Genomic DNA, 17,712 nt, shown 5'->3' with positions numbered 1-17,712 from the left:
TTGAGAGGAAAGAAGACGAAGAACGGAAGAAGAGGGCGGCGCCTAACAACATGGACCAGTCACCAGAATTCCCAGCGCCCGGTGGCGCGGCCGATTTTGGTGTTGCGTGAGAGAGACATAGGTGGCAGACATTGTTCTGTCCGTGAGCTTTGAAATGTGGGAGAGAAAAGAGGGATGAAAAGGTTTGAGCGTGAATTGAGTGAGAGAGAATTGGGCTTTTGATTAGGAAAAGTTGGGCCGCATTCTTAGAAAAAAATTTAATAGAGATGGGCTGATTTTTTAATTCTAATATAATAAAATATAAATTTATTAATTAATTTAATAAATAAACCGGTTAACCGACCGGTTAAACCGATTAACCGGTTAATTGGAAATATAGTAACCGAAAACCGAACCGAACTGATAAAAACCGATTATCGGTTAACCGATAACCGGTTTTTTCGGTTCGGTTACGGTTTTAACCGGATAACCGAAACCGGTTTACCAGCTCTACGCCAGAGTGAACTTGGCAGAGCAGAGCTAAAGATCGACATAGTCAACTTTATAGAGCTGAACTTTGCAGAGCTGACTTTCAGCTCTGCCTTTTTCAGAGCTCTGCATTATACCTTTCTAGAGCCGAGTTTCCAGAGTTAGCCAATTTTCGCTAGAGTGGAGATAACTTGCAGAGCACGATTTTGATGGACTTTCCTTCTCTTACACGATTCTATTTCCTTTAGAGTCCAATTTTGCATGGCAAGTTTGATGGTGATCAAGATTGAATTGAAGTCTATAAATAGGGCATTGCTATTCATTGTAAAATAATAATCCTTTGCCCTAATCTTTAGTTTCCACTAGGCAACCAAAGACTTAGGTTTATTGCTTTCTTAGTCTTAGCTTCGAATTATGTTCTTAGTTAGTTTGTTATAGTTCTTTTAATTCATGTTTTAGATTAGTTCCCGTTTAGAGTTATAATTACGTGACAGATTACTTCTCGAGACGTTTTACGGTATTTCTTAATCAAGTTTATTTATTTGCTTTTACTTGCTTTCTTTAAATTACGCACTTTAAATTATGCACTTTAAATTATGCAATTTAGTTTATGTGTTTTTATTATGCTTTCCTTTAAATTATGCAATTTCGTTTCTGCCTAGTTAGATTAGATTAGAAGCTTTAATTTACAAGCCTTTAAATTCCTAGTTAGTATTTAAATTCTTAAGTTTAGATTTACTTTAAGTTGTTTAATTCTTGCCTAGGGTTTTAATAGTTTTTCTTAATTTACAAGTTTTACAAGTTTTTATAATCAACGTTTACTGCTTTCTTGCGATACAATTAGAAGCCCTTAAAGATCTTCCTTGAGAGATGACACTGAGTCAACTTATGATCGCTAGGATGTCCTTGTTCTATTGCAAGTCAACTTAGAGGTGTTTCTAGGAAGACCGACATAGTTACTTGGATTAGATCCTATCAAAACACTAGCATTGCCACTTTCACTAGCACTAACATCAATTTCAGTACTACTACTTCTTCCAATAATAAGACTATGACTACTAGCAGCTCTATATTCCTCAACATACTTATAATAAAGATTATTTAATGTCTCACGAACTATGACTTTAAATAATACCCCTTCAGCTTCAAAAAAGAATACTTGAGCAGATTCTGTTGAGTCATCATCTAACGCTTCGGCGCAGAAAACTTGAGGAGGCCGACGTCCGTCGACTACCAAATGCTTCTTACACTGCACGAGGAAAATCACGAGTTCCCAGGGATACTAGGGAGCCTAGATTGCATGCAGTAGGCATGGAAGAATTATCCGGTGGCGTGGCAAGTAGCATACACTCAAGGTGATCAGGGGGAGCCAACCATCATCCTCGAAGCTGTCGCATCCCAAGACCTGTGGATTTGACATGCATTTTTTGGGACTCCTGGTTTAAACAACGACATCAACGTGCTCAACGCATCAACTGGAAGGAAGGGCTGCACCGATCACATTTCAAAGCCAATGACTCTTACTACAAGAGTGGGTACTACTTGACCGACGACATCTACCCCGATTGGCCTGCTTTCGCGAAGAGTCCTCCATTTCAGTCGGACGGGAAGAGTAGAAGATTCAAATTTGAGGCATGAAACGGCTCGCAAGGACATTGAACAAGCTTTCGGCGTGCTTCAAGCTCGTTGGGCATTCCTCAAAGGACCAACTCATCTTTTGAAGAAGGAGGAGTTGAGCGATATCATGTTCACGTGCATCGTTTTTCATAATATGATCATCCAAGACGAAGGAGAGCATGCAATGGGCCGGGAAGAAGACATCATTGATGAAGCTTCAAGTAGCTCAGTCGCAGCTCGTCCTCGCACCAAAGCTCCGCCAAAATTTCAAGCGCATGTGGCTCGACAAGCCTCCATGCGAGACTGCGACATTCACGTTGGCCTCACTTCAAATTTGAAGCAAATCAAGTAAAAATCAATTTTGAAGCAATAAATTCAATAAATAAATAAAAAAAACCTGAACTGGACGGAAACTCATGGCGGCAGGGGTTGGTGGCGGCGGCGGGTCTCTGGCGGGATTCGACGGCGGACGTTGGCTCTTCACGGTGGCAAGGGCTTGGCGGTGGTAGATCTTCACAGCGGTGGCAGCGTTGGTCCAACGCAGAGGAGAACGCGGATATGGCTTTCGAAGGCAGGGAGACGCGGGACGCGAAGGAGGCGAACGCGGCAAGCGGTGGGGATGGCCCGGTCGCCGGTGATTGGGAATCGGAGGCGAAGATTTCTGGTGTTTTTCGAAGGGGGAATTTTGTGAAATTGAAGGGGGAGATCTGCCTAAGTAATTCCATCTTTTTATTATTTTAGGGCCCACCGACGAATAAATTCGTCGTTAACTCTGTCGCCACCACCGACGGAAATTTCATCGCGAATTTAAATTTTAAAATTAAAAATATTAAAAATTAAATATCGTACCGACGGAAAACGTCCGTCGGCACTACCGACGTAACAATTTATGTCGCTGATTTCAATTCAAAAATTAAAAATATTAACAAATAAATTAATTAACGACGGCATGATGTTCGTCGGCAGTACCAACGAATCAGAGTCCGTCGCTGAGTTCAATTTAAAAAAAATATTAAAAAAAAATCGACGGACAATCGTCCGTCGGTTCTTTTCCATCGGAAGTCCGTCGGGGATTCTGTCGATAATTTCGTAGGAATCTTTCTCGGCATCGCTTCTTCAGATTTTGTCGGTAATGTCGACGGTATATCTGTCGTTTACTCCAAAACTGTAAATTCATCGTTGTTCCATCGTTAATGCGTCGGTATTCTGTGACAAAATGTTTTCTGTCGGTAAATTCGTCGGTGTTCAGTAGCTTTTCTTGTAGTGTTTTGTCTCGTTTTGGTCCGATTGAGCTGTAAAAAAATTATTATATATTTTATTTCAATTATTATACTCCCTCCGTCCCTAAAATAACTTCCTCTTTTTCCATTTTGGGACGTCCCCCAAATAACTTCCTCTTTCTTTCTTTCCATTTTTGGAAACCTACCCCACCACTAATAATACTTTATTTATTCTTAATTTTCACTTTTCACCACTCTCAATACTAATTATAACACTTTTCACAACTTCCAATAATAATTATATCACTTTTTCTTCATTATCAATACACTTTACAACTTTTTATTAAAACTCGTGCCGTCCCCAAAGAGGAAGCCATTTCAGGGACGGAGGGAGTAGTTTTTTTAAGTCTTTCATTTTATTTTAGTTAATGTAATGTTGAATTTTTAATTTTAATGAAATGTTGAATTTTAAAGTAGAAGAGCAAAAATGAAATTAAATTAAAATAAAGATTATAGCGCCTCTTATAGAGTCAATGTACTGGAGAGGAGAGACGCTAAGGTGGGGACCATCAATTAGCGCATCTCCTTAGCTCCTCCCACTGTAGATACTTTAAGCTATTCTTTCTAGGAGTAGTTAGTAGCTGCTATATTGAGTATTCGATATGCATTGAATAAATTATGTAGTTTCTAGGACGAAGCTGAGCGGATTCGATAGGAGGGTGAATAAGTATTATGTCATTTCTCAAAGAAATTTGAATCTGACCAAAACATTTAACCTCACTAGCTAATTAATATCCATTTTACGATTTAGATACTTTAAACTATTTTGGGTAAATTACATGAAAATACCCGATCTTATGCCAAAATTTGATTTTTTGACAATCTTTTTGTAGAAAAAAAATATAACGACCTTGCAATCGATTGTAATGTCGGCTCGGAGACATTTTCTCCCCCCAAATCGATGTTGAGGTGGATCTCCGGAAAGCTTAGAAGGCTAGTCGGGCTGGCTAATGAAACGGTGGTTTCCATTTGCATAAAACGGCGTCGTTTTAGCAAGAAATAAATCGGTTGCAATACATATAAGGATTAGGGATTCAATCGAGCTTATCTCACCATCTCTTCTTCCCATTGTTCTCTCCTCTCCTTCGACATAATTCTTCCAAAAATGCATCCAATTTCTAGAAACGACGTCGTTTTGGTCCCAATCGAAAACGACGTTGTTCAGTCCTTGCACCCACACCAGGCCACGAATACAACTAATTTTTATCACATCGGATAAAGCCCACACATAAGTAGAAACCCTAATTGAATTTAGCCGAAAAATGTCTTCGGACCGACATTGCAATCGATTGCAAGAATGTTATATTTTTTACTACAATTAAATTTTTTTATCAAAAAGTCAGATTTTAATATAAGGTCAGATATTTTCATATAATTTCCCCAACTATTTTTTAGGCACTGTAGTTTGTATTTCATAGACTATTGTATTCTTTTTCCTTGACCATAAATTATATATATAATCTGAGGTAATGTTTCAGATACTTTAAACTATTTTCTAGATATTGTAGTTTGTATTTCATAGACTATTGTATTCTTTTTCCTTGATAATAAATTATTTATCTAATCTGAGGTCGAAAAACATTAAATATACACGACAATAGCACAGACAACAGAATATTTAAATGATGAGATTTGATTCCTGGGTAAGCACTAGGTTTTTGGCACATCACTGAAGATCGTGGTATCGTCTAAGTCCAATGGACCGTGATATTCCAAGAAATAAATATTAAACAAATTCCACAAACAAACAAAAATAGCCACACATCAATCTTGAAGAAGTCAATCAAAAACAAAATTAAAGATTTTGTGTGTCATGTGAAAGGTCATAAATCATAATGTAATATACAAATCTATAATGCTTATGTAGACAACTTTGAATCTTGACTTTTAGTGAAGTCCGATTCTGAATTATCAATAAAATAATCTGGTAACGGAACGCCGGTGCCGGAATTACACGCCGGCGATGGCTGACAAGCGGCAGAGCTGGAGGATGTAACCTCTTTTCATCTAGAAGCCAATATTTTTCAACCAAAAAATGTAAATTCTGTTCCTTAATTTATTAATTTTTTTTATAGGATTGATGTATTGGTTACTAGTCGAGTATATGTAATTTCTTAAAGAAATTAACCGAACAAAATCTCAAATCAATCGAGTGTGGCCGGTATACTACAGAAAATAAAAGCAAAATGAATAAAAGTACATAAGAGAAATGAAAAAAGAATACCCTACATATAAATGATATTGATACTTTATAGCTAGGTAGATTTATTGCACTAAATTTTCTTCATTTAAAATTTAGTATATTAATTTTGGTGTCTCATTTTCATTTTTTATTAATTTTTAAAATAATTTTCCAATTTTAATTTAATTTGTATAATTTATTTTAATCTTATAACTAGTACATTCGCCCGTGCAATGCACGGCGAACATAGTTTTGCATCAAAATTAAATGATGTAGAGTGTGTATCGGTTAAGCGATTAGGGGTTAATGTCTAAAATCGAAGGTCTTGGGTTCGAGCCCCTGTGGCGCGGCCTTTAAATTTCTTTATTTAATCAAGTTAATTTATCAAAAATAAATAAATTACATGATGTATCAAATAAATAAAAAATAAATATTAAATATAGTTAGAATATAAGTAAATGTAAATTATTTTTTGTTAAAAAATAAAATAATCTACATCAATTACTCAGTAAAGATCCTTAATTTTATTTTATAATTTCGAAAAGTATCATTTTTAATTTTCCATCTATTTGATGGAAAACTTTATTTTCTTCCTTAAAATTATAGAATAAACACATCATTCAAATTAAAAGAAACGAAGAAACAATAAAAAAAGAGTTTTCACATCACAATATATAGTTTTAAAACATAAGCTAATCATGCATAAAATTAATTTTTTCTAAGTTAGCTCATTACCTATGTCATCTTATTAGAAAAGCTTCAATTGATAAGTAGGAAAATAAATTATATTATTAGAATTTATTAGAATACTAATAGAGGAGTTGAATAATTATTTGATACCAAATCAAAGATCTTGCATTCATCTTTAATTTAAGATATATATAGAATATTTTTTATAAATAAAATTTGATTTTTTTTAAAAATCATCAAAATATGAAAAAGAGAATATGAGAGAAAGAGAGAGAGAGAGAATAGAAAATTGAAGAATGCGTATGATGAAAGAGAGGAAAGAGAAAATATATGGGATATGGGATTTGTTGAGTTTTATAAATACCCTTTGATTGATTCTTTAATTACAATTTTGCCACAAACTGTGTTTTCATATAATAAATAGATTATTAATTATGACTTATTATTATTATTATTATTATTATTATTATTATTATTATTATTATTATTATTATTATTATTGTTGTTGTTGTTGTTGTTGTTGTTGTTGTTTTGTTGTTGTTGTTGTTGTTGTTGTTGTTGTTGTTGTTGTTATTATTATTATTATTATTATTTAATACTCTCTCCGTCCAATAAAAATAGTCGCATACCATTCCAGTATCCGCTTTGATTCATGCAGCTACTATGGTAACAGCTGGCGTTTTCATGATAGCAAGGTGCTCCCCTTTATTTGAATACCCGCCTACGGCTTTGATTGTTATTACTTTTGCAGGAGCGATGACGTCATTCCTTGCGGCAACCACTGGAATATTACAGAACGATCTAAAGTAGTGTTGGGAACCCCATGGAATATCAGGTTTTATTTTGATGATACCAAAATCCTTAGGTTTAATTTGTAATAGACTAGATTTGTTTTGAACTCAATTGTTAGAGTTCGTTTCTAGTTTAGTTAGCAGTTCTGAAGACTGAAGACTGAAGACTGAAGGACCGAAGGACTGAAGGACTGAAGACTGAAGATACCAACTGAAGTATCAGTTGAAGAATCAGTTCAGAACTGACTACTTAATGCGTGCTTCGAGGACTCAACAGACTGATACTAAAGTCAAGTATCAGTTAAACATTCTTCCTCGGACTGAACTTCCAATGTTCAAAGGAAGCCACGTGCTTACACGTACAGCCGCATTAAATGCAGAGATCTCAGGATCTCCTTATCTCTGCAGAGGTCATTCCTATTTGGTGGCTACTTTATCAGAGACGTCACATCTCCTGTCCCTCAAGAAAGCCGTTTCCACCAAACAATGAACCTCGAAGATTGAAGCCTCAGCCCAAATTCGAATTGCTCTCCAACGAAAGAAATCTTGAAGACGTTCTCCGCCAACGGATCTATTCAAGACCTCTCCAATAAATAGCGCTCGAGGATCAACTTCAATCTTCACCGATTCAACGACCTAAGCTGAAGCTCTGCCGAAATTGCTACTCAGCCCAAAGCTTAAACTCCACAAAGCTTGAATCGAAGAAAAGAATTCCAAAGTCAAAATCAGTCACTACTGATTACACACATTCTCTTAGACCTTAGGCATATATCTGTTTACCTAGAAGCCCAGCTCAAAACTTGCTCCAAAGAACTTGTTCTTTGAAGTTGAGTTGGCAAGTTTTTCAAACCTCCTTTCGCAAGAAAGAAACCGAGTGTTTGAGTGAATAGGAGTTCAGGAAGGTACTCTGACTCCGTGAGATCCTAGTGCAAGGTCGTGCTAGGAGTGGGAAATTCGACGCAAGTGAAGCGTGGGTACTGAAGTAAGGTCTCTTCAGTGTGCACCCGGTAAGCACACGGTTTCAATTTGCAGTGCACCAGTTAAGCACTTGCGGAGTGAATTATTGGTCTGATCAACCGACCGTGGATGTAGGAAAAGGTTTTCCGAACCACGTAAAACTCTCTGTGTTATTTACAGCTTTCAGTCTTTCCATTCTTATCTGTGTTCTTACTGTTTATAAACTGAATACTGAATAACCGCAAAGAGAAACCTAAGACTAACAACGTGCTCAACCAAGGCTATTCTGAAACAAGTTTATTTCCGCTGCGTATGATATCAGTCTGACTGATCTATCTTCTGATAGTCAGGAAGATTTATATCATCTTTGTTTTAGCAAACTCGACTGAAGCCCTTACGTGCTTCAGTTAAGTTCCAGTGACTTAACTGATAACTCATTACTGAAGAGTTTTCAGTATCAATCGTCAACCCTGTTTGGTCAAAACTCTTTTCAGTAAACAGGAGTCATAGTTTGCGTGTATAGTTTCGTTTTGATCTCATTCTAGAGATCCCTCTGTTTTTAGAGGAAATCGACAAAAATAGCCCATAGGTGTATTCCCCCCCCATACACCTATTCGAGACCCTCCGGACCTAACAAGAGGGTCATAGCTTAACCTTTTCTTTTTTCCCTTGACCGATCTAGACTTCTAATATCAGAGTCAAAAGTAATAGCTTTGAGTTTCATGAGGCATTTCCCCTTCGGACCCTTGTTTTTTTGTTCTTCTTTGTGTGAATTTCCTCATTTATTATGAGTCATTGAAGTGTACTTCGCTGGCAAAGTATCATAAAGAGGAGCTACTAGAAGGCGCTAATCCAGCGTTCTAACGAGACTTTCCAAATCGCCTTGGTTTTTCCAAGAAATGGAAAGGGACTTTCCACAGCTGTATGCACAATGATTAGATTTTGGTGCATACAGAGCGAGTCGAAGTGCGTAAGCCCCTGCCATTTGGATCGGAGAATTTATGGAAGAAATCGGGTTTTAAATTCCCAGAAACCACACGATTATATAGCCAAAGGGAATAGGCCGGGGTTTAGTTCAGGTTAGAGCTTTGCCCGGGGATATCGCATTTCCGATCCATTTTGGGTTGTCCCACTATAAGTGGCCTAAACCCAAAATAGTAATATTTTGGGTTTAATTAAGCCCATTTTACACTATTAATTAACTTACTAATTAAAATCTACTTCTATTATGTGTAACCTAACCCTAGCCTCACTCATTTCTTTTCATCACATTTCTCCCTTGCCTCCCTCTGCCCGTTGCACTATGAAAAGGTAGGTGTCATCCGGATCTCCGTAGTGGATCCTTTGATTTGAGTGATACATGAGTGCTGAGTGAATCCATTGTAGAGTGATATACACGAGTGCTTGTGAGGTGGTGAGGTCCTATTTGGTTTTTACTAACCTTTGTTTTTATGTGTCAATATGTCAAAGAAAGATGAGCAGGTTTCAGGTACGGAGGATCATACTGTTATTGATCCAAAGACGAAGTTCATAATGTAGCCACTTCGATCAGAATTGGGAAATATTCTGAGATCCGAGTTGGAAGGGGTGCATGAAAATATCGACCAGATCGAGTAGTCTCACTCCAAAGATAACAATTTCACTCGAGCAGGAGGCCGAGGCGGCGACAGACGAGGCCGTGGTGGTGGAGGAGGTCGATTCCAATATCGTCAGTACGGGGAGCATGGAGATGATACAGATTTTGGTGAGGAAGAGGATTGGCAGAGAGATGGCAGTAGGACTTGGCAAGATAACAATCTGGGCAACATCAAGATGAACATTCCCTCATTCCAAGGGAAAAATGATCCAAAATTGTATCTTGAATGAGAGAGAAATGTGGAGCTTCTGTTTGACTGCCACAACTATTTAGAGCTCAAGAAGGTGAAGCTGGCTGCGATAGAGTTCTCAGATTATGCACTTGTTCGGTGGGATAAGATGGTGACGAGTAGGAGGAGAAACGGTGAACCACCAATTTAGAATTGGCATGAGATGAAAACTGTGATGAGGAAGCGATTTGTGCCTAATCATTACTACCGAAAGCTTTTCAACAAGTTGCAGAATTTGAAGCAGGGCAGTAGGAGCGTAGATGAGTACTACAAGGAGATGGAGGCTGTCATGATTCGAGCCAATGTTATGGAGGAACGGGAGGCGACTATGGCGATATTCCTAGCTGTTTTGCATTGGGATATTCGTGATAAGGTGGAGTTGCAGCATTATGTTGAGTTGGAGGATATGGTGCACATGGCCATCAAGTTAGAGAATCAGCTCAAGAGGAGGGGCAACATCAGCAGCAACCAGAGACAGAATCAGGGCAATTGGAGGCAATCCCAACCAGTTTCTAGTGGTTCATCGTCAAAAGGGAACCAATGGAAGAAGGAGACACCGCCGAGAGATGACAAGAAGCCGTTCTTTAGATCTCGAACAGAGGGTTCAAATTCAACAAATCTGACAGTTTTCGATGGTCGAAATCGAGATAAGAAGTGCTTCAAGTGTCAAGGATTCGGGCATATTATGAGTGAGTGTCCAAATAGGAGACTTATGATCATCAGAGATGACGGCGAAGTTGTGAATGATGGTGAGGAGACCGATCCTGATATGCCAGTCATGAAGAATGTCGATTATGATGAGGAGATTGAGGAGATTTTCGCACCTGCTGGACAGTTGATGCTATCTAGGAGAGCTTTGAGTTGTTAAACTCAATTTGATGAGAGCGAGCAGCGGGAGAATCTCTTTCACACGAGATGTCCTGTTCAAGACAAGGTGTGCAGCGTGATCATCGATGGAGGAAGTTGCGCGAACGTGGCTAGTAGAGCCATGGTTGAGAGATTGGGGCTGACCGAGGTGGAGCATCCCAAGCCGTACCGTTTGCAGTGACTGAATGAGACCGGCGTAATCAAAGTTACGCAGCAAGTGAATGTTTCTTTTAGCATTGGGAAGTATAAGGATGAGGTATTGTGTGATGATATTCACATGCAAGCGAGCCACATCTTGTTGGGGCGTCCGTGGCAGTTTGATAGACGCGTGACTTATGATGGCTTCACCAATAAATATTCATTTGAATATAAGCAAAAGAAGGTGTCGCTTGTTCCTCTCACTCCTCAACAAGTTTATGAGGATCAAGCGCAATTGCAAAAGGAGGCGGAGAAGGTGAAGTCCAAGGAGCAGCCCGTAGTTAGAAAGGAGAATGGATTGATGCATAATTCCCTTCTTGCAAGGACTAGTGATTGGAAGTGGGCCAAGAAGGAGGAAAGGCCGATCATTGAGTTGTTGGCCAAGGGGAGCGTGAGAAAGAGTTTGAAGGTGTTTGAACCTGATGCTTGGGAATGGTTGCATATATGCACGGACAAGTTTCCTTTTGATGTAGGTGACTATTTGGATTTGAGGACAAATTCTCTTTAAGAGGAAGGGAATGATGCAGCCCAAGGTTCGTCGTTGAGGAAGTAGGAGTTGAAGAAGAAGCCATTTGGAGATGGTGGAGTTGGCGCCCCATGTTTATGTTTGATTTTGATTTATTTGCATTTGGGCCGAAGTTGGAAGACTTTATTTATTTTATTTTTAGCTTTGTTATTTTAGAGCCCAATAGTCTAGCTTATTGGGTATTTTCGAATTTTAGGGAACAAGGGCCTTGTTTGGCTCATTAGGGTTTATTTAAAGTTGTTTCCTTATTAGACTAGGTTTAGTTTTTGCCTATATATAGGGCTTTAAGGTGTTGGCCGAAAATTGAACCTATTTTTTAATCAAAACTGTGAGTTTTATTATCTCTTGAGAGTTTTTCGAATTCCTCTTGAATATTCCAAGAGAATTCATCTATCGGCGTAACGACGAGTCAACCAACCCTCGTCGGGTGTCATTCATCGTCCCCGAGTTGCTGCGTCAATGTCATGTTGGGGTTTAGGGAATTCAATTCGCCTAAATCATTCTGTGGGTTAGATTCAGAGGTTTTGGGATTCCATTCATCTATTGGTTCGTTGTTCTAAGTCTTCCGTTTTGCGCGTCGTTTGAACAATCTGGCCAAGGATCGTATCACATGGACACCTTGAATATCTACATAGTTTAAATGATTGTTGTACTAAACGATATAGCTGGATGTTTAAGCTACTTCAGCTAACCATCACGATATTAATTGACCGACAAATTAATAACCATGTCAAAATTTTAAACATTCGAAAATTTGTATAGTTCAAGACATTAGAATTTATTCCCTTCATCCCATTTTAAGTGACATGTATTCTATTTTGGGACGCCCCATTATAAGTGGCTTGTTTTCATAAATGAAAAAATTTAATCCTTAAAAAAGTGTGGGTCCTATCACTTTTAACAAATTTACACCTTCTACTTAATTCTCGTGGCGAAAAGTTTTGAGTCATTTATAATGGGATGGAGGAAGTAATAAGATTAAATATACAAAAAATTATGAGATGCTATATCCTATCCAGAATATCAGATTGGCTCACTATTAAAGGAGGCAGAAATAGGCATTGAGGCTCTGCTCCAACAAGCAACGTTAACACAAACACGACCAATAAGTCAATAACTGTAGCATAAATAGACTCATCAAACTCGAATTACACTACAAACCTCTCAACTGTAGTTCAACAATTGACCTCAAGCTCCAATGGCTAAATCAGAAGCAGCAGTATTGTGTCCTCACGTTATGATATTCCCACTGCCGCTGCAGGGCCCCGTGAAGTGCATGCTCAAACTCGCCGAAATGCTGAGCCTCGCCGGCATCCGAGTCACCTTCCTCAACAGCCACCACGTCCAGCGCCGCATCCCCGACTCCGCCGCCTACTTGACCACCAAGTATCGCAACTTCCGTTTCCAAACGCTCCCCGACGGCCTTCCCGACGACAATCCCCGCACGGGCGATCAGATACTCAACCTCTTGCAGTCCATGGAAGATGTCTCCCAGCCTCTGTTCCGCCAGATTCTGCATTCCGCCGCCACCCCCGTCACCTGCTTGATCGCCGACGGGGTTTTCACTTTTGCTGCTCGTGTAGCAAAGGACGCCGGACTTCCGCTCTTGTATTTCGACACCATTAGCCCATGTGGTTTGTGGGGTCTTCTCTCTTTGCCTACCCTCATTCAAGCAGGGGAGGTTCCTTTTGCAGGTCTCTCTCTGTCTCGCCATTTCTTCCTCTTTCCCAATTTCTTTATTTGACTTCATTTATTCAAATACTTCTTTTTATATTCTAAAATTAATACATGGTTACGAAGATAAAAATAAAATAGAGATATTTTTTGCTTAAAGTACTATTTTGACCGTAATTCACAATTAGTGTAAACTTCGTGCATGATTGTAAATTCTTCGCAAAATAGAGCCAATTTACAATTAAAAAGCTTTGTGACTATTAATTGTAAGTAAAATATGGAATATTTATGACTAACAAGCTTTGTAGCTGTGAATCATCGGTAAAATAGGACCCGTCTACGACTAAGAAGCATTGTGATTGTGAATTATAGGTAAAATAAGACGACTACAGGTCTAAGTTAGAAGTATATTTTATTAGTGAATTAAAGACAAAATACAATTTATTCACTATTAAAAAGATTCTTAATCATGAATTGTAGGAAAAACAAGGTTAATTTGCAACTTATAGCTTTGTGATTATTATTATATATAATAAAATAAAATTGTAAGAATTACTTCTTTTTTCCTCCCCCTATTCAAAACATGTGTCGTTTTGTGCAACTTCAATTTTTTAAATACAAACCAATATTCTAATATTTTACCTCTCCCCATTCCATTAATTATTACCTTAAGTAGCTCACCTCAAAATTCACATTCTTCACCATTCGTCAATCAAAAATTTTAAAAAATATCAAGAGAGTAATTTTTAAGAAACAAGAAATTTTCTTAATTTGTGTGCAGAAATTTAGAATGACATATAATATGAATAGGGGAGTGTATTTTTTTGTTTATCTAGTTACTACTTTTAATCTTTAATTACAATAGCTAAATGGCTTTTTTTGTTTATTTTTGCATGTAATTAATTTAATTTTGATATTGGTTTGGCAAAAGATGAGGAGCTAGACGAAGTTGTAGGCGGAATGGAAGGAGGCGTGATGAGGCGGCGCGATCTGCCGAGCTTCTGCCGAATCAAAGACATGAAGGATCCAATAATAGAGCTAGTAATCAAGGAAGCGAAGCACATTCCCTTAGCTCAAGGCCTCATCTTCAACACGTTCCAACACCTGGATGCTCCGATCCTATCCCAAATGCTAAGCATCTGCCCCAACATCTACGCCGTCGGGCCCCTCCACGCCCACTTGAAAACCAGGCTCGCAGCCGACGCCGCCTCCAACAGCATTTGGGAAGAAGACAAGAGCTGCATTTCTTGGCTTCACAGTCAGCCACCAAAATCTGTGATTTATGTCAGCATCGGAAGTCTTGCTGTCATGACAAGGGTCCAACTGTACGAGATTTGGCATGGCTTGGTGAACAGCGGGGCCAGATTCTTGTGGGCCCGGAGGCCCGGCTCGGTGTCCGGGTCCGAGCCTGATGACGAGGTTCCTTTGGATTTATTGGAGGGGACAAAAGAGAGAGGGTATGTGGTGAGCTGGGTCCCACAGGAGGAGGTGCTGGCACACCCCTCGGTGGGCGGGTTTTTGACGCACTCTGGATGGAACTCGACTCTTGAGAGCATCGTTGCTGGGAAGCCTATGATTTGTTGGCCGTTTCATGCCGACCAGCAAGTCAATGGCAGGTACGTGGGGGAGGTTTGGAAGCTAGGTTTGGACATGAAAGATAGTTGTGATAGGGTTGTGGTGGAGAAGATGATTAGGGAGCTTATGGAGGTGAGAAAGGATTTCTTCTTGGAAAGGGCTCATGCTATGGCCAAACTGGCTCACTCCAGCGTGGGCCCGGGCGGCTCTTCCTCTCTGGATTTCGATCGTCTTATTCAAGATATCAAGATGATGAACATACCTATGAACAAAATATTATGAGTCTCCTATTTAATCATCGATTCTCTCGTCGTTTGAAAAATAAAATATTGATTCTTCACATTGAAGTTGCACGTACACGATATGCTATTGAATTGAATGAGAAGATTATTTTCATTGTCTTTCAAACAAAATTAAGGTGTTTATTTCATTATAATTCAGACTGGTATTCTTCTTTTTCATATATTATGATGTCAATTCCAATTTTCATCACCTGACTAAATAAACATGCTTGAATTTTATCTCCAAACAAATTGCCTTTTTGTCTCCAACTAAAACAAAATAAAACGATAATTTAATACAATATGGTTCATAGGAAATAAACTAATTAGAACTTAACACGTTTATTAACCACCTGGAAAGCCGACAAACAATAGAAAATGATCCGATATCTGTCCTAACTATCATATATGTAAAGTTGTAATCTCTAAAACACGCTTTATGGAGGGCTTAAGTGAATAAGCGATTTATGCTCAAGGACTTAGTTGCAAAGGGGGAAATGAATCTGTTACTTTTGCATGGATCTCCCAGATCGAGTCCAGAAGCTTCAACGGCGGTGATTTGGCATAAGCTTAGTTTTTTAGCTCTTTGATTGTGGTAGTTAGAGTTTGATGTGAATTTCTTATTCATTTTTCTGTATGAGGGAAAATCAGAGTGAAAACAAGGGAAAGGAGAGAAGAACTTCATTCATACTGTGAGTGTTTTGTTTGAGTGTTCTTGCCGATCTCTGTACTGTAATCTTCTTCATCTTGATTCAATAAAGCATTCTAGTTGACCCCCGTGGATGTAGGTTCATTCGTGAACTGAACCACGTAAAGATCTTGAGTCTCTTTCGTTTCGTTTTAGATTGCTTTTCAATTGGTTTGAATTGTTATCTTGGAGCTAAGATTAACAAGTGGCGCCGTCTGTGGGAACGAGAGGAGAAAATCTTGGAAGGTCTCGCGGGATTGAATCGATGTCGAAATACGAGATTGAGAAATTCAATGGAAAAAATGATTTTGGTTTGTGGCAAATCAAAATGAGAGCGATTCTGACATCGCAGGGTTTGGCTGTCGCATTAAAGGAGGAGAAACTTGAAGCAGTTGGTGTTGATGGCAAGAAAATCGATCGAACTGATCTATTGGAGAAAGCTCACTCTGCTATCATTTTGTGCCTTGGCGATAAGGTACTCAGAGAAGTAGCTAGAGAAGGAAGTGCTGCAGCCGTATGGAAAAAGCTTGAAGATCTATACCTCCAAAAGAGCCTAGCTAGCAGACTTTATCTCAAGCAGAGGCTGTTTTCATTCAAGATCTTGGATGAAAAGGAGATGTCTGATCAATTGGATGAGTTCAACAAAATCTTGGATGATTTAGAGAGTGTTGATGTAAAGATTAGTGGTGAAGATAAAGCCATAATCCTCCTAAATGCGCTACCTAAGTCTCTTGAACACTTCAAGGACACAATGCTATATGGGCGAACCGATGGCATCGATGCAGAGGAGGTCATCAAAGCCCTGAAATCATAGGAGCAGCAGAAATCTTCAGATCTTAAACAAGATTCTATTGCTGAAGGCTTGAATGTAAAATCCAAGCAAAAGAAGAAATCAAAGAAGCCATACACTGAAAATAAGAAGGATGGCCAACAAAAGGGGAAGGAAGCAGAAGAAACTAGAAAATGCCATTATTGCAAGAAGGTTGGGCATTTGAAGAAAAATTGCTTTTCCTGGAAAAAGAAACAGAAGGATAGCGGGCAAAATCATGAATCTGCTGAAATCACAGAACATGTACAAGATGCAGAGATGCTGAATGTTTCAAACCATGTGGTTGGGGAGAGATGGATTCTAGACTCAGCTTGCTCATTCCATATGTGTCAACATAAGGAATGGTTTCTGGATCTAAAGGAGGAGGGAGCGGGATCAGTCATGCTTGGCAATGACAATCTATGCCCAGTTCTTGGGATTGGAAATATCAAATTCAAGATGCATGATGGTGTAATCAGAATTCTTCAAGGAGTAAGATACATTCCTTCACTAAAGAGAAACTTGATTTCTTTGGGTATGCTGGAAGCCAAAGGGTGTGTTTTCAAGTCAGAAAATGGGGAATTGTTGGTATCAAGAGGATCTGTTACTGTGATGAAAGGCATAAGGCAGAACAAACTATACTATCTTGATGCGGTCACCATGGTTGGGGAGTCTGAAGTAAACATGGCAGATGGGTCCATGCTATGGCACTCAAGGTTAGGACATGTTGGTGAGAACAGTCTCAATGAATTGCTTAAGCAAGGAATACTAAAGCATCCCACACCCTTTAGAATCAAGGATTGTGAGGAATGCATTCTTGCTAAAAGCAAGAAGCTCCCTTATCCAACTAGCAAGATGGTGAGCAACTCCCCACTGGAATATGTGTCCTGTGATTTGTGGGGAAAGGCAAGAACAGAAACTATTGGAGGTGGATAGTATTATCTTTCTCTCATCGACCACTACTCAAGGAAGTTGTGGATTTACATATTGAAGAATAAGTCTGACACTTTTAAAAAATTTGAGGAATGGTACAATGAGGTTCACACAGAGAAAGATATGAAGCTCAAGTATTTGAGGACAGACAATGGCCTAGAGTTTCTGTCAGATGACTTCTCAGAGTTTTGCAAAGCAAAAGGTATTAAAAGGCATAGAACTGTGCCTGGTAACCCTCAGCAAAATGGCCTGATTGAAAGAATGAACAGGACCATTCTTGAGAGGGTAAGAGCTATGCTATCTGAAAGTGGT

General features: G+C 38.9%; 1 protein-coding gene across 1 annotated transcript; it reads left to right on the top strand.

The window, feature by feature from the left end:
* Positions 1-12,395: 12,395 nt before the first annotated feature.
* Positions 12,396-15,103, top strand: LOC131019978 (7-deoxyloganetic acid glucosyltransferase-like). The gene is made up of 2 exons (XM_057948616.1): positions 12,396-13,135; positions 14,047-15,103. The coding sequence occupies exons 1-2, from the start codon at positions 12,640-12,642 to the stop codon at positions 14,970-14,972; spliced, it is 1,422 nt and encodes a 473-aa protein (XP_057804599.1). The 5' UTR covers positions 12,396-12,639; the 3' UTR covers positions 14,973-15,103.
* The last annotated feature ends 2,609 nt before the right edge of the window (positions 15,104-17,712 follow it).

This window comes from Salvia miltiorrhiza, chromosome 4 (genome assembly GCF_028751815.1).
Source record: "Salvia miltiorrhiza cultivar Shanhuang (shh) chromosome 4, IMPLAD_Smil_shh, whole genome shotgun sequence".
Classification (NCBI taxonomy): domain Eukaryota; kingdom Viridiplantae; phylum Streptophyta; class Magnoliopsida; order Lamiales; family Lamiaceae; genus Salvia; species Salvia miltiorrhiza.
Note: the sequence above shows the minus strand (reverse complement) of the source record. Positions and strands in the feature narration are given on the sequence as shown.

Bases quoted from the DNA above. Each gene is read 5' to 3' on its own strand.
- LOC131019978 (XM_057948616.1), top strand. From the start codon at position 12,640: ATGGCTAAATCAGAAGCAGCAGTATTGTGTCCTCACGTTATGATATTC. The intron at 13,136-14,046 runs GTCTCTCTCTGT...GTTTGGCAAAAG, and splicing joins AGGGGAGGTTCCTTTTGCAG to ATGAGGAGCTAGACGAAGTT.